The following is an 18,131-nucleotide window of genomic DNA, read 5'->3' as shown; positions in this document are numbered from 1 at the left end:
TCTTAAACCATTCTCATTTTTTAAAATTTGTTTTCTTTTTACTGTTCTGATTGGATGATTGCCATTAGTCTATCTCGCAGATCACTAAGATGTTCTTTTGTATCACCTAATCTGCTGTTAACTCCCTCTACTGTATTTTTCATTTCTGTTATTGGATTCTTCAGTTCTGTTTTTTTTTTTAATATTTTCTAGTTCTTTGTTAAAATTCTCACTGCGTTCATTTATTCTTTTTTTGCCAAGTTCAGTTAGCATTCTCATTACTATTGCTTTGAACTCTTTATCAGGTAAATTCATTATCTCTGTTTCACTAAGATTTTCTTTTCAGGGTTTTGTCTTATTTCCTTTGAAACCCATTCCTCTGTCTTCTCATTTTGTTTGACCTTCTCTGCCTCTATACAATTAGGTGAAACAGTTACCTACTCTGATCTTGAAAGTGTATCCTTGTGTGGGAGTGTCCCTGTGCAGTCTGTGGGCCCAGTGGCTTTGGTGGGAGAGATGGATCTGACATTAGCACAGGCCACATCATCTCCCAGTGCATGCTGGCAGCTATCACCTTGGTGGGAGGTGGGGGTGGAGTTGGAGGGGCTAGAGCCAAAGCCAGGTGTAATCTGGGGCTTCTCCTCTGCTCAATGGATGGACGTCACCACCCTGTCCAGGGTGGGGTCAGGGCCACAGGGGATGGAGCAGGAACCCTGAGGAAGTTGGGTTTCTCCCAGGTGTGATGGCAACCTTGGTTTGGGGTTTAGAGCCAGGGCCTGAGGGCTTGAGACTGTGTTTCTTTGCTGATTTCACTTTATCCCTGGTGTGTTTGCTTGGCTAGAGGCTGGGCTGTGACTAGAGGGGTTGGCATCACACTACTGAGCTGAATTTGCCCCCTCCCGAGTGTGCGCAGGGACACACGGGCTGGCAATGGCTGCCTATGCCCTGGTCAGAGGTAGGGCTGGGGTCCAAGCTCGCTCTGTTCTCTCAAGAGTGTGCACACTCTTGTAGTGAGTGGCCACCTCTGCCTTAGTGGAGAGCAGCGCTGGAGCAAGAGGGACTAGAATGGGAGCCTGGTGAGGGCTGGGCAGGGGGTGATGCAGCAGTCATGGCTAGCTGGCCAGAGCCCCTGGCAGTTTTCAGTGTGCTGCCTCCACACTGTGACTGGGAGCAAGCAAGTCTGTGTGCTCGTTAAGAGCTGCGTCCCAGTTTCTTACAGCCCTTCGGTAAGCCCCACTGGGTTTCAAAGTAGCCAAGGGGCTTGTCTTCCCAGTGTTGCATCCCAGGGCTGGGGTGCCCAATGTGGGGCTTGAATCCCTCACTTCCCAGGGAGGATCCCTGAGCCTGTGATGTCCCCTCCTCTCCTGTGTCCCTACTAGGGGTGCAGGTCCCGACCAGATCACTTCTCCCTTCCTACCAGACTCTGTGTAGATCTTTCTTTATAGCCTTGGTTGCAGAAGAGCTGTTCTGCTCATCCCCAGGTTGATTTCAGTGAGAGGTGTAGTTTGGATGTGTTCATGAGGGGAGGTGAACCCAGCATCCTCCCAATCTGCCACCTTGATCTCTTTCTCCTTTCTTGACTTTATTAACCATGAATATAATACATATGTCTTAAATTTTAAGTCATTACTTTATCTTTTCATGCTCTATCTTTATGTTCTTTGTTGTCAAGTTCTAAGAAGGTGGGCTTGCACTATGGTTATGACAGACAAATATATCTGCTGAATTCTTGTTTAACAAAGTTCACTCTATGCATTTGTTATTTATAAAATAAGGCAAGAGATTGAGGAGACAGGTCCAACTACATAATTTTGGGGGTGTCCCATATAAAATAAATTGTGAGGTCCCAGCATGGAGTGGAGAAGTCAACCTCCCCTTCCCACAGTCCAGCATCCCTGTTGATGGTAGACAAGAGGCCCCCAAGACATTGCAACCCCCATGCCAGCAGGATGCAACTGGTACCTGAATTAGAGGTCCACAAGAGGCCCCCAGTGAATCACCCACTAAACAAGCCAGGGTGCTGCCAGCCTGGTCAGGGATGGCCTCTTCTTTGCCCCACCCCAGATGCAGCAGGGCACCTGCTCCATCCTGACTGTCTCCTTGCCTGCATCCACATCCTATGGGGGGAGAAGGGTAATGGTGGAACACAGTCCTCCCTTGCTGACACACACAATCACCATACCAGATAGAGGGCAGCAGTAATGGAGCAGGGACAGGGAGATGCAGCTGGAGGCCAGGCAGAGGCCCAGACAGCTGAGAATCTAAGCCAGGGAGCTGAGGGACCACACATGCACTAGATTCCAAGCCCCCAATACACATGCTCCCTGTCCCATCAGACTTCACTTCTAGAACACAAATTCAAAGATAAAATTATTAAGAATTTCATTACCTTGAGTACTGTATTCAAGTTTCTTGCTTTCACTCATAATCACAAAAGTAGCTAAGTGTTCAACTTCACTTTTAATTAAATCAGGTTCCCTACTTTCACTTAATTAGCAAAAGGAATTAAAGCTGATAAAAATGCTCAGTTGACCAAGTGTTGATTATGACTATAAAAAAAACCCCAGCATCTAAGCCTTTCATTAGTGCAGATATTCTAGTCTTAGTCTGAATTCTAAGTTCTAAAATCTTAGTCTGAAGATGTTTAAACTGATTCAAGGTACTGTCTGCTGAGCTCTTTTTTTTTTTTTTTAAATAAAAAAGGCAATGTATGCTAGTTTTACAAATTATACAGTTATATATTATGGTAAATGTAATCCAGAATGGCCTCTGTTCTGGCATTAAGCCGTCTCCTCCTCTCCCAAAGCTACTCCCCTTCCTGTGTTTGCCATCATGGGAAAAGGAACCACCTGGGAGATGCAGTTTAGCATCATAATTAGGCCTGCAGGCTCTGGGTCTGGTTGTTGGGGGTTAAATTCTGGCTCACCCTTTATTAACTCTGATCTTGGACAAGGTTTAGCTTCTAAGTCCCAGATAGCCTGGGACCATAATCTGTAAAATGAGATAATCATAGTATCTTACACATCAAGCTGGTATGGTGATTAAATGAAGCCATCCCTGTAAAGTGCTCAATAAGTTAAAAAGAATATCCACAATTTTGTTTCTCTTCCATCTCCTCCCTCATTCAACCAACACCACCTTCTATGGCTTCTACCTCCTCAATATTTCCTGAATCCATATTATCCCATCTAATCCCATGGCTACTGGCCTATGTCACCATCACTTGCTTGGACCACTGAAACAAGCTCCTACGTGGCATGCACATCTCTTGGCTACCTCAGATCCATACTGTAAACTGCTCTCAGCAAATATTCCACAACTGATAACATCACTCCTCTGCTCAGAATTCCTCAGTCTCCCCTCATGACCCAAGAGGACAAAATTAAAACTCCTTGCATGAGACACAAGCCCCTCCTGAACCAGCCCTTACCTCCCTCCACAGCCTTCCCACCCCTTCCCTCCACCAGCAACACACCAAATGCTCCTACTTGTTCTTTCCCAAACAGCCCATGGCTCTCCTATGCCCCATTTCTTGGTCATTTTATTTCTTCTGCATGAATTTGGCTTTTGCTGATTGTATCTACTCTTTCCCAAACCACATCCCTTATGTGCTTACCACTATTTCCTAAGTCTCCATTAGGAAGACTTCTTGGACCACCTTCAGACAGACTCACTGTCCCCCTTTAACATGTTCTCACTGCACTGTCTATGTTTAAGTACTTAAAACTACTGTAACTATTGTATTGTGATGGTCTGTTTCACCACTGGAAACTGGGAACTGTGTCTCCTTCCCCATGATCTCCCCCACGTGTAAAATGGAATTTGGGTCCTAATGGGTAGTCAGCAAATGAATGAATGAACAAACGAAATGAACAAATGAACTAAGCCTAACATCTAAGAATTTACCTATCCATAACCTAAAATATTTGGGTACAGACTTTTGGAATCCTAGGAATATCTCCTACCAGAAGTTCCAGTTTAGCCTCATTGCTCTGAAATGCCTCCCTGCTTGGATATTTCAGAGAAACTCTTAACAGCAACAGAATGCTTTAATGATTCTCTAATCAAATAAGCATAAAAACACATTCTAGAAAAAAATCTGGGATGTTCCACTCATGCTACCCACTTTGTCCCCACTCTGCTCTGAAAGACCAGATTGAAAGATGTAGAGGGATACTATGTTCAATTGTACTTATTTCATGCTTTAAGAAACAAAAAGTTGAAGGTAGGGTGAAAAATATAAAGATCCACTTGTCCCTAGAACTAGCTGAAAGCATTAACTTCTTTAGTCATTATGACTGTCTCTGAAACAAAGTGCCAGATAGCTTATGCAACCAAGCACAGGCAGAGAAAACTTAGGCAACTGGAATATTTTATGCATAAAAGGAAATGTTCTTCCTTTTTAAAAAGTAAACAGACAACATTCTCTTAACAGTGTACTGGAAGGTAAAAATAGTAATGCTGGTACTGGGCAGAGCAGTAAAATATATTTATTTTCTGCCTCAAACTCTTCAGAGTTACTAAGTTATCCTCCCAATGTAAAAGCATGCTAAGGACAGAAACTAAGAAAACAGGAAATTGAATTTGTTCCCTAGTTCTTTTGAAATTTAATTTTTAAAGACTAAAAATCCAAAGGAAATCAAATAAGTAATCACATGCAACTCAGGACTAATTTTGGTTTTATGTCAAATTTTCTAAAGATAAAACTCTGCAATGTGAACCCAGACACTGAGTCTTGAATAACTTTAAATGAAAACTACATCTGTTACAGGCTGCACACTGCAATCTTAATTTGTAGTCAGCTTTAAAATTAAATTGTCAGTTCCTACTAATTATGGCATCTTAGTATTCTGAATTAAAAGTGTACTCAAAATATTGCAACTGGAGTCCCCAATAGTGATCATTCATTCTCTTAAACACTCTGGTGACAGCGACCTCACCACCCACCAGCAACCTGCTCCACTGCAGATCTCTCTAATTCTGACACACACCTCCTAATGGTGAGCTGATCCCGGCTACCTCAGAACTTCCACTCAGTGGTCTTGGCTCCATTTGCTGAGGTTCCACATAATAAATCCAATTGTTTTCATATTCCCAACGTCATTCCATTTTCCCAGTTAACTGAAGGATTTTTTAATCCTCTTATGATCGTCCTCCAAAACTTGTTGACTCAACTTCCAGCCCACAGTGGGAACCACCTGCTTCTCTCCTTCAGCACCACCATTCTAGGCCCATTTGCTGGCTATCCTCCCCCTTACTTGACATGCTGCATCTCCAAATTTTTTCAGTTCTTCAAAGTAACAAGCTCTTTTGCTCAGGAAAGCCTTCAGAGATGCAGGTCTATGAAATGTTTTCTCCACTCTGTTTACTATTTGAGAAGTAGTGAAGTTCAGGTCTCTGATTACATGTCCTTTCTTCATAGAAAACCTTTCCCAAATCCCCAGACTAGACCAAGTCATTCTGTAATCTTTCATTGCCCCTTTTACCATCCTACATCAAATTTACCATAATTTTTATATACTTCATTCCATAAATAATAATAATATTATTAATAACAATACCTAATTGAGGGCTTGCTATATGCTGGGAACCGTGCTAAGACCATCGGAAGCATTATCTTATCTAAGCTTCAAAGCAAGCCAATGAGTAATCACTATTGCTACCTCTACATCACAGATGAGGAAAGTGGGGCTTGGGAAGGTTAAGGTGAGTGGAAGAGTGGAAATTAGAATCAACTCGATTCTAGAACCTATTAGTGTTCTTAACTTTTTCACAACATTGATATCTGACTTTTCCACTAACCTCCCAGCCCCAAAACGTGTGGAAACCCATAGCCAGCAAGCCTGTCATAAGCAAATTATGCTCCCAATGCCACAAAATCAGAATAATGTCTCTGCACTACCCTCTCCTATTTGTGGCACTCAAACACTTAAGAAAAGGAGAAATTAAATGAGTAAACCTGGTACTCTTGTCTTGACCTCTCCAGAGACTTCTTGAATTTTTAAGGCATTTTCCAGAAAACAAATAGTAGAGAAGAGAACAGGAGATGAACAGTTTAAATACATTTGTCTGGATTCATTAGCAAGAGGGAGGGTCTAGTATAACATGGAATTCAGATGATTTAGAAAGGGGTTTCAGCTCATTTCCCAGAATATTAACAATAACTGCCAACACAGCTCAAGATTTAACATGTGCCAAAGCTCTGTGCTAAGTGATTTGCATGTTATAATCATCGCATCAGCCTGATGAGGTTGGTACTATTACAATCCCCATTTTACCAGAGGAGGAAACAGAGATGCCAAAAGAATAGTCAGATTGTCTGCTCAGAGTCCACAGTCAGTGAAATTCAGCCCCAGCTGGGCCTGAGGGGCTTAGCACTGTAGGGCAGCATTGTGCTGAGCAAGGAAAGACTCAAGATATAATTCTACAAACATGTGAGGAGCATGTATTAATACTAAACAATGGGCTAGAAGGAAAAACCAAAGGGAAAGGGGCACAGCCATGAAAATACATGTATTACTTTGCATTAGAGGTAGTGCCAAGAGCTAGGACGGATACAGAATTGAGATTTAAGGGAACTGGGCAGGGGGATAGATAAAGTTTCCATCTGGGGTGACCCTAGGATTTCTATTACACCAATAAGGATTTGTTTCCACTTGATGGGGCAGAGTAGTAACCTTGGGCCAATTTAAGGGCGTAAAATGGTCCAGAAATAGCAATCAGTCTGGTAGATGAGACATTTGTTCATACAACCAGTAGATTGCTAAGGGTCTGCTTTGTACTAGGCATTGCCCTGGCCACTGAACAGCTATAAACTAAACTGAAAAAGTCCCCGTTTTTGTGGAGTTTTCATTCTGGTGGAGAAGAGGGAGACAATAAAGGAACAAGTCTGCTTGTATATGTATAACACATTAGGGGTGGTGGGTGTTGCGAACTTTGCAAAGCGGACAAGGGAATGAGAGAGTTCAGAGAGGTTGTGGGGGCATCAGGGCAAGCACCCTGATTATGCAGGGACCCAGTTTCAGCAGAGACCCAGAGGAAGTGAGGGCCTGTGCCACTGTGGGTATCAGAGGGAAGAGAGTGCCAGGAAAAGGGAAGAGCAGTAGCAAGAAGCTTCCTGTGGCTGGAGAGGAGGGAGCAGAGGGAAAGTGGGAGGGGATGGGTGAGGGGAGGGGTCACCTGGAACAGGCCCTGTGGGGGCAGAACTTGCAGACCCTATAGGTATAATGATTTTCATTAAACTCCTACTACATGGATAGCTGGAGCACTTCTTTCTGACTTTCTTTGAAAAATTATTATCCAACATTACCAACTTAAAAATAGAAAGGAAAAAACGCTTGTAATTTTATCACCTCACATGGCCTGCTTCAGTTTCCTATGTTCTTGTCTAAGTCTTTTCCACATTCAGGCACATTTTATGGGTTTTTTGATAGTTATAAACAGCTGTACATTTTGTTTGTTTTGCTTAGCTTCAGGTCCTACTTGTTTTTTTTTGGTTTTGTTTTTGTTTTTAATTTTTTTAAAAATTTTTAATTCATTTTTTATTGGAGTATATTTTATTTACAATGTTCTGTTAGTTTCTGCTGTACAGCAAAGTGACTCAGCTATACATATACATATATCCACTTCCTTCCAGACTCCATTCTCATATAGGTTACCTCAGAGCACTGAATAGAGTTCCCTGTGCTATACAGTAGGTTCTTGTTAGTTATCTTTTGTACATAGTAGTGTGAATATGTCAATCCCAATCTCCCAATTTATCCCCCATCCCTACCCCCTTTGGTAACCATAAGTTTGTTTTCTACATCTGTGACTCAATTTCTGTTTTGTAAATAGGTTCAAGTGTACCATCTTTTTAGATTCTACATATAAGCAATATCATATCTCATTTGTCTTTGACTTACTTCACTTATTATGACAATCTCTAGGCCCATCCATGTTGCTACAAATGGTATTATTCCTTTTATAAGGCTAATATTCCATTGTATATATATGTACCACATCTTCTTTATCCATTCATATATTGATGGAAATTTAGGTTGTTTCCATGTTTTGGCTATTGTGAACAGTGCTGCTATGAACATAGGGGTGTATGTATCTTTTCGAATTATAGTTTTGTCTGGGTATATGCCTAGGAGTGGGATTGCTGGATCATATGGTAGTTCTATTTTTAGGTTTTTAAGGAACCACCATACTGTTCTCCATAGTGGCTGCACCAATTCATATTCCCACCAACAGTGTACGTGGGTTCCCTTTTCTCCACATCCTCTTCAGCATTTATTGTTTGTAGATTTTTTGATGATGGCTCTTCTAACTGGTGTGAGGTGATACCTCATTGTAGTTTTGATTTGCATTTCTCTAATAATTAGTGATGTTGAACATCTTTTCATGTGCCTATTGGCCATCTGTATATCTTCTTTGGAGAAATGTCTATTTAGCAGATCATACTTGTTTTACAGGTTGATACAAAGCCTTCTGAATAATCAATCTAATGGTTGCATAATATTTCAAGTGAATGAACTACTTCCTCTCAGACACTTGGGTGGCTTCCAAATGGTTCCTATGACTGATGACACACAAACATTTTTCTAGATTTGGATTATTCAGGAGCCTTTCCTCTTCCTCTTAAAATTTACATAATGAATTTGCATAGATATGAGGTATTTCTTGATAACCCCCATAGGTTTGAAGTTGTGAGACTAATTACCTGTTGATGGTAGTGGTCACCTTTTCAGAGTAGATGCCTTCTGGCACTGGTTCATATACAGCCTCCACTATCTGCAAAACAAACAGACCAGAGTGATGGGAGTAAAGGAGCCACAGGTGCCTTTGAGCAGTGATACTGGGCCACGACATGAAAGTTACTCAACAAGCACCACAATTTCATGCACACATTTTCATCAGAAACAAAAACATCCCCCAAAATTAAAAATTAGCATTAAACAGTTCTTGAGCATAGAATTGTATTCTTGAAGCTGAGTTAAAGTTAAGCTCAGATTCACAATAAATGATGTGTAGGATAACATAATATGCTGGATTGAGGGTAGTCCAAATGAGTTAAGAATAAAAGACCAAAAGCAGTTTGCTATATTTACTGTCATAATTTTCTATGATAAATTGAAGACAATTACAGGGGAAATGTGCCATAGCACATGATGTAGACTTAGAAGAAAGGAGAAAAAATAAACTGGATCACGTGGCTAATAACACAATGACTGTTATTAATTGACAGTTTTATTAAAATCACAAAGGTTCTATTTAAGAAGAAAAGGAATGGTGTTTTAGGCAACAAGAGACCCTTTTGTCTCCCAAGGTTGCTTACTTTTGTGGCCAGGGAGAGCATGTTTGTGCTGTAGAAGGGAGGATTCAGAGTTGCCATCTGATAAAGGATGCAGCCTGCAGCCCAGACATCAGCCTTCTCCCCATACGGCTCACTCTTCAGCACCTCAGGGCTGAATTAAAATAAGGATGTTAATGCATGATGATAAAGGGAGAAGTCAGCACAGAAAAAGAGTTCAATTTTCAAGCTATAATTGGAGATATAAGAAAAAAATGGAAACTCTTGATCACTATTTCAAGTAAACATATTAAAAAGTATCTTTGAATTCTCTCAGATTCAGGTGACTCAAGAAGCACAATCAAGCAATTCCAGTTTAAGAATTAAATATTAATAAATCACATATGCAACTCCTATTAAATGTCCTTTCACTTCCAGCAACAATCACCCTCTGTGGTAGATGGAATGACTGGCCCCAGTTCTCACTATTCTGGAGATTGTGAATACCCCATTCTCTCCTCTTGGTGGGCAATGTTTGCCACCCGATCCTGCCTTTGATTTTGGTTGTGTTGTCTTGCTTTGGCCAGTGGAGTGTGGAATTGGCAGTGCCACATATCAGGGCCTCAGTCTTAACAGGTATTGAGTGCTTCCATTTGTCCCTCTAGGAGCTTCTGTCCAAAAGAAAACCACATCTGTTGTGGCTGCTACCCCTCCAGCCCAGGCCAAGCACAAGACACGTGCAGCAGATCTGCACACATTAACCTGCAGCTGGAAGGAGACCCAGCCCAGGAGACTCACCGCCCTGTGAGTCTGACAATGAATGTTTATTGCTGAATGCCACCAAGATTTTATGATAATTTGTTACACAGCATTATTACGAGCAGAGTACGGGGTAAGACCATACTTAAATATGTTGCAGAAAATGACAACATCTGTCATGTTCATCTCTTCTGAAATTGCATTTCTAGTCTGAATAAGGATGCTGTCAGCCTTCAAATGAAGTGAAGCTGTGAGGGTTTATGGGTTTTATATTGTTTTTAACAAGGAGAGGAGTGTAGTTCCCTTGGGTGTTTTTATAAATTTATTTATTTATTTTATTTATTTACTGGCTGTGCTGGGTCTTCGTTGCTGCACATGGGCTTTCTCTAGTTGCTAAGAGCAGGGGCTACGCTTCATTGTGGTACACAGGCTCCTCATTGTAGTGGTTTCTCTTGTTGTGGAGCACGGGCCCCAGGCACGTGGGCTTCAATAGTTGCAGCATGTGGCCTCAGTAGTTGTGGCTCATGGGCTCTAGAGCACAGTCTGAATAGTTGTGGCGCACGGGCTTATTTGCTCCGTGGCATGTGGAATCTTCCCAGGGCAGGGCTCAAACCCATGTCCCCTGCATTGGCAGGCAGATTCTTTACCACTGCACCACCTAGGAAGTCCTCCCTTGGGTATTTTGAACTGATAGAAGTTTCCTCTCTCATATTTGTAGACTGAAGCTCAGCAAAGTATTAAAAGCACTCAGCACACACACACACACACTCTAAAGTAAGCAGTTTGATTATTCACTCCTATAGTATGTACTTAGGACTGTGCTCAAACCTCTAAATTAATGGGGTAGGGATTAATGGTTAACTTGGACAGTGGATTAAGATATAAAGAAAGTCATAAATTGGTATCAGAACAGAGTAGGTATTGGCTATTAAGAACAACCAAGGAGTTGTAATTCCTGTGAGGTTATGGGGAATAATTCCTGGTTTAAGATCTACATTATGTACTCACAGAGGAAGTATGATTTCCATATCTCTCAGTTAAGCATTTTCATATATACTGTCTTTGAGTTCAATAAAATGGCAATGGAGAGTCCAGGATGAAATTTCCAGGGCTCTACAGGTCCCACATGTATAAAAGTGTTCCCTGTTCTTAATCAATCAACTGCTCACGTGAAAAAATGCTGTAAGAGGAAAAAATGTCTTCAACAAAAAAATGTCCTTGGCTCCCCACAGACAAATGGCTCATGTTTTAATCCACTGGGAACTCAGATTTGTTTCATATTCCCAAAAGCTCAGGAAGCAGGTGCTGTGAGTGCTCCACCCATCCTTCCCTCAGATCCCTCTTCCATTTCCTGTTCCCTCTCTGTTTTCACTCAACAGCCAGTGTCTGTACATCTTTGGAATGAAGAGACATTGAAAAATGGACAGCCTTCATTTTTCCTCAAAAGATAATTACTCAATGTGCAGGAAAACACTTGTAAGAGTAGAATTTACTTAGTTTACTTTTCTCATCATTACATCTCCTGCTTCATCTCACCGGAGACCACAAATTCCTTCCACCCCACGGGCAAGTCCCTTTGCAGTATGGCTGTGCCACCCCTCCCAGTGAAAGATGGAGTCTACTTGAATCTGGGCTTGACCACATTGCTTGCTTTGGCCAAGAAGCCATCAGGAAAAGTGATGCAAGGAGAGAACAGAAAAGCACTCTTTGTGGCTTGCGCTCTCTTTCTGCTCTTGAAACCCCCATGACCACAGGCAGAGCCCTGCCTGCTGGGTGATGAGCACCACACGGCCTGGTGGCCTCCAACAATCCTCCCCCCCGGCCCCCCCCAGCCACTCCACCACCACATCCATCAGCGAAGCCTTTGAGCACCAGGCGACCACAATGCACAGGTGAGCCCAGACAACGTGGATCAGCAATCCTAGCTCAAAACAGCCTGATTTGCCAGCACACAGTCAGTATATTGAGAAGAAGAAAAAAGAAAACAAAACAAAGGTTATTATATCAATCCACTAAGTTTTGAGGTGTTTAGTCAAAGTTAACTAACATAATAGCTTTCACCAGAATCTCAAAGCCCTAGAGGAGAACAAGAAAGGGCAGCAAAAGACAACACAATTGCCAACTGTCACATTGCTTCTGGAGTCCAACTTCAAATATTCTCTAAGGTAAAAGCATTTCATAATTACAATGAAAAGCAATGGCAAACAGAAAATAGAGTCTGATTTCTAAAAGTCACACAGACTGTTCTGTTATGGTCTGAATCATCTCTCCCCCAAAATTCATGTATTGAGTCCCAAGCCCCAGTATCTGAGACTGTAATGGGATATGCAGACAAGGCCTGCATGAGCTGACTCAGAGCTGCTGCTGGGGTGGGCCCTAAGCTAGTGTGACTGGTGTCTGCATTAGAAAAAGAACAGACACCTGGAGTGCACATGTGCAGAGGAACAACCAATGGAAGAGGCAGCAAAAAGGAGGGGATGGCATTTGCAAGACAAGGAGAAGCCTTAGAAGAAACCAAACTGCCAACATCTTGATCTTGGACTCCAGCCTTCAAATAAATTTCTGTTGTTTAAGCCACCCAGGCCATGGCATTTTTTTATGGCAGACCTAGCAAACTCATGCAGGTTCTATTAAAAAACCTACTCATATGTTTTTCATCTTCGAAAAGAACCCAGCCTTTGGGAAATATGTCTAAAGTCATGATTCAATCACTACTTATTTTGGTGATTATTGTTTAGAAAACCATTGTAAAATAATTCACTATCTTGTAATAATTTCCAATTTCTCCACTTAAGGTGAGCCCAACCACATTTAAAGAAATACAGAATTACAGCTGGCAATGCTCACTTAAGAGAAGTTAAATAGTACACACAAACGCACACACACTTTAAAAAAATGTGTTTTCTCTTTCCCAATCAAAAATATTACTCTGTATTTTAAAAACTGGATATTCCTATGTGATTTGGTCATCTAAAATCTTTTAATGGTAAAGTAGAGCATAATTTATATTTAACAAAAATAAGGGCTCTTCTGGTAAAGATTAAACATATGTAATATATGTGTAAAAAATTACAGCAATTATGTTATACTTCAATTAAAAATTATTTTTTTTATTATTTCTGACCTATTGTACAGCATGGTGACTATATTTAATAATAATGTATTGCATAGTTGAAATTTGCTAAGAAAGTACATCACAAGTATTCCCACCACAAAAAAAGTAATTAGGTGAAGTACTAGATATGTTAATTAGCTTGTTTGTATAATCATTTCACAATGTATATAAATATCAAAACATCACATTGTGAAGAAAGATGGCGGTGAAGTAGAAGAATGTGGAATGCATCCCTCTCCACAGATGCATCAGGAACACAACAAAAGATGCAATAATTCCCACAGAGAACCAGCTGAATACCAGCAAATGACCTCAGACACCAGAAAGGATTGCAAAGATCCTGACATAACTGGTAAGGACAGAGGGGAAAAAAAAGGAGAAAGAGGAGGAGAAGAAAGGAAAGGGACAGGTCCCACACTCTGGGGCAGGGGGATCTGAAACAGAGGGGAGATTGCCAAATTTGGGGAAACGTCCCTTATCTGATGGGGAAACCCCTTCTCCAATGGGAAATTTCCCTGGGTCAGAAGGGAGATGTTTGGGACTGTTCAAAGAGGGTGAAGCAGCTGAGCTGTGGCAGACAGGAAAGAGTGAGAAACACATGAAGGGTCTGCACCACGGCTCAGCATGTCTGGACTGAGACATCGGTTCACAGCTGAACAGGGGGTCTGGGAGCTTGAACGTGGGAATCGGAGAACTGGTTCAGGGTAAGAAACATTGTTGGCAGTGGGGAGACAGACTGAGAGGACAGGAGGGAAGAAATCCGCAGTGGAGAATGCCTACTGTGGAAAGCTGGGTAGCCATGGCGGTGTCTCAATATCGCCGACTCACAAGCATGGGGGAGGAGCTGCAGGTGTAGCCTCTCTCTCTCGATGCCTGTGATGGAAAAAGGAAGGACCCCTCTGGGCCTGGCTAATGCAATCAGGGATAACAAAGCCCCCTGGGCAGGGCTGGCCTAGAGTGCCTGTAGTGAAGAGCCAAAAGTCTGCAGAGTGGCCCAGCTCTGGAGACATTCTGTTTACACCTGAGCCACTGGTGTCCCTCTGCAACAGGCACCGCCATGGCTGACTGAGCCACCATGACCCAGGTGGGGTCCCCCAGCAGAGTTGTAGCAGGGGGAAGGAGCTGTGGTTGAAGTCACTCTCTCGGCCTGAGTTGCCCATGTCCCTCTATAACAGGCACACTCTCTCAGCCTGAGTCTCCTGAGCTGCTGTGACACAGGCAGGGAGCCACTGCTCACTCACCCCCAGGGGAGGGAGCCACTACTGTACCCTCTCTCTCCCCACACACTAGTGCTTACAGACAAACAACAAAGGAAATTCTACTGATCACAAAGTAATACAAAAAACCAAAGGCGGGTAGAAGGACATTTACAGCTGAGACCCCAAGGAAACAGAAATAGTATTAATGATTCTACTGATCTCATCCATTGTGGGGTCAGTTCTAATTTTTTTTATTTTATTAATTATGATCTTAGTCCTAAGGGATCTATATGTTTTATAACGTATTTTTTATTCTATTTTTATTTTTAGCCTTTTTATATATTTCTATTTCTAGCTAAGTTTTTTTACAGTGTTGACTGTATCTCTCCTACCTTCTTTTCATCTCTATCTTTTGTACATTTCTATTTTTTCTTTTTCTTTTCATATTTCCAGTCACACTACACCCTCCTGTTGCCCTGTCTTCTATCCTTTTTTAGTTAGTTTTAACTTAATATACTTATAAGCAATATTATCGCTCAGCTAAGTTTCCTTGCTTTATTCTCCAGATGACACACTGCTTTGGTTTTTATTATTAGGTTTGGTCTTTATCTTAGTTCTAAGTATAATTGTCTGATTTTGTTCTGATAATCTACAGTCTGTATGGTGGTACTTCTGTTCTTTATTATATTTGACCCTAGCTTTCAAAATCTCCCTGGATTTGTGTTTGTGTGGTTTGTTTTTTTGGTTTTTTGGTTTTTTTTTTTTTAATTTTTGGTTTTAAATTTCTGTTTGTTTTCTCTTTGACTGTCTGATGGCATACTGGGGTTCTTCTTTCAGGTCTTTCTAGTGACTTATGTTCTACTGGATCCAGTATTTGTGTGTCTCATACATGTATGTGTTTCCTTGACTTAGTATTTGTTTGACTCAACACTCTGCCATTAGTCTGGGGCTCGGACAGTCTTCTTTAAACCCCTTTATTGCCAGAACAAGCAACCTCTGAAGTCTGGACTGCTCCATCAGAAGTCAAGTAAGAGGCTATGGGGAGGAATCACTGAAACCAGGAAGTTAGACTACTAGGGAGTCCTCAGACACAGGGAAGATTAACTGCAGAGAACACTCACAGAGCCCTGCATCACAGTATAAGACTTGCCTTCGCCTGACTCTCTGCAACTGTCAGGGCTGGACACTTCACATTAAACTTCAAACAAGACAGGAACACAAACCCACCCATTAGCACACAGAATACCTAAAGGCATATTAACCTCACAGATACTCTAAAACACACCACCTGAAACGGCCCTGTTCATCATAGAGAAAAGACACAGAGCCACACATCGGAAAACAGACAACAGACTCCCCCACCAGGAAGCCTACTCAAGACACTAGACAAACCCCATCACAGGGGGCAGAGGGCAGAAACAAGAGGAATTACTCCTAGGCAGCAGAGGGAAAGGAGACAGCAAATCCTATAACTTAGACAAAATGAGAAAACAAAGAAACATCTTGCAGGCAAAGGACAAGGAAAAAAACCCACAAGACCAAATAAATAAAAGGAAATAGGAAAATTGCCTGAAAAAGAATTCAGAGTAATGATAGTAAAGATGATACAAAATCTTGATAACAAATTACAGAATGTACAACAAACAGTTAATAAGGACTCAGCAGAGCTAAAGAGCAAACAAACAGAATTGGACAACAAAATAACTGAAATTAAAAATACTCTAGATAATATAAACAGCAGAATAACTGAGGCAGAAGAATGAATAAGTGAGCTGGAAAAAAGAAAGGGGGAAATAACTGCCACAGAGCAGGAAAAAGAAAAAAGAATAAAAAGAATGGAAGACAGTCTCAGAGATCTTGGTGACAACAATAAGTGCACCAACATTCAAATCATAGGCATCCCAGAAGAAGAAGAAAAAAAGAAAGGGTCTGAGAAAATATTTGAAGAGGTTATAGTGAAAAACTTCCCCAACATGGGAAAGGAAGTAATTAAGCAAGTCCAAGAAGCACAGAGAGTCCCATACAGAATAAACCAAAGGAGAAATACACCAAGGCACATATTAATCAAACTAATGACAATTAAACACAAAGAAAAAATATTAAAAGCAGCAAGAGAAAAGCAACAAATAACATATAAGGAAAAACCCATAAGGATAACGGCTGACCTTTCTACAGAAACTCTGCAGGCCAGAAGGCAACAGCAGGATATACTGAAACTCCTGAAAGAGAGAAACCTACAGCCAAGAATACTCTACCCAGCAAGAATCTCATTCAGATTCAATGGAGAAATCAAAAGCTTGACAGACAAGCAAAAGTTAAGAGAATTCAGCACCAAAAAACCAGCTTCACAAGAATTGCTAAACCAACTCTTCTAGGTAGGAAACACAAGAGAAGGAAAAAAACCTACAAAAGCAAACCGCCAACAATTAAGAAAATGATAATCAGAACACACATGTCAATAATCACCTTAAATGTAAATGGATTAAATGCTCCAACCAAAAGACACAGAGTGGCTGAATGGATACAAAAACAAGACCTTTATATATGCTGCCTACAAGAAACCCACGTCAGACCAAGGGACACATATGGACTGAAAGTAAAGGGATGGAAAAAGATATTCCATGCAAATGGAAGTCAAAAGAAAGCTGGAGTAGCAATACTCATATCAGACAAATTACACTTTAAAGACCATTACAAGAGACAAGGAAGGACACTACATAATGATCAAGGGATCCACCCAAGAAGAACATATCACAATGGTAAATATCTATGCCCCCAACATAGGAGCACCTCAATACATAAGGCAAATGCTAACAGCCATAAAAGGGGAAATCAACAGTAACACAATAATAGTGGGAGACTTCAACACCCCACTTATATCAATGGACAGATCATCCAAACAGAAAATAAAGACACACAAGCTTTAAATGACACATTAGACCATCTCGACTTCATTGATATTTATAGGACATTCCATCAAAAACGACAGAATACACTTTCTTCTCAAGTGCACACGGAACATTTTCCAGGATAGATCACAACTTGGATCACAAATTAAGCCTCAGTAAATTCAAGAAAATTGAAATCCTATCAAGCATCTTCTCAGACCACAATGCCATGAGACTAGATATCAATTACAGGAAAAAAATATATAAAAAATACAAACACATGGAGGCTAAGCAATACGCTACAAAAACAACCAAGAAATCACTGAAGAAATCAAAGAGGAAATCAAAAAATACCTAGAAACATATGACAATGAAAACACAACAACCCAAAACCTATGGGATGCAGCAAAAGCAGTTCTAAGAGGGAAGTTTATAGCAATACAGTCTTACCTCAAGAAACAAGAAAAATATTGAATAAACAACCTAACCTTACACCTAAAACAATTAGAAAAAGAAGAACAAAAAAAAAAAAAACACAAAGTGAGCAGAAGGAAAGAAATCATAAAGATGAGATCAGAAATAAGTGAAAAAGAAATGAAGGAAACAATAGCAAAGATAAATGAAACTAAAAGCTGGTTCTTTGAGAAGATAAACAAAATTGATAAACCATTAGCCAGACTCATCAGGAAAAACAGGGAGAAGACACAAATCAGCAGAATAAGAAATGAAAAGCGAGAAGTAAGAACTGACACTGCAGAAATACAAAAGATCATGAGAGACTATTACAAGCAACTGTATGCCAATAAATTGGATAACCTGCAAGAAATGGATAAGTTCTTAGAAAAATACAATCTTCCAAGACTGAACATGGAAGAAATAGAAAATGAGAAAAGACCAAACACAAGCACTGAAAT

The 18,131-nt window shown here is 40.9% G+C and overlaps 1 protein-coding gene across 1 annotated transcript in view; it reads right to left on the bottom strand.

Moving 5' to 3' along the window:
* Window positions 1-18,131, bottom strand: part of NEK10 (NIMA related kinase 10) — a 267,865-nt gene that overhangs the window by 85,655 nt on the left and 164,079 nt on the right. The window contains exons 24-25 of the mRNA XM_057700444.1: window positions 9,302-9,431; window positions 8,687-8,757 (exon numbers count right to left, since the gene is read on the bottom strand). Of these exons, the coding sequence (XP_057556427.1) occupies window positions 8,687-8,757; window positions 9,302-9,431 (201 nt within the window). The remainder of the gene's footprint in view (window positions 1-8,686; window positions 8,758-9,301; window positions 9,432-18,131) is intronic.

Source organism: Hippopotamus amphibius, chromosome 11 (assembly GCF_030028045.1).
Source record: "Hippopotamus amphibius kiboko isolate mHipAmp2 chromosome 11, mHipAmp2.hap2, whole genome shotgun sequence".
NCBI classification, from domain to species: Eukaryota; Metazoa; Chordata; class Mammalia; order Artiodactyla; family Hippopotamidae; genus Hippopotamus; species Hippopotamus amphibius.
Note: the sequence above shows the minus strand (reverse complement) of the source record. Positions and strands in the feature narration are given on the sequence as shown.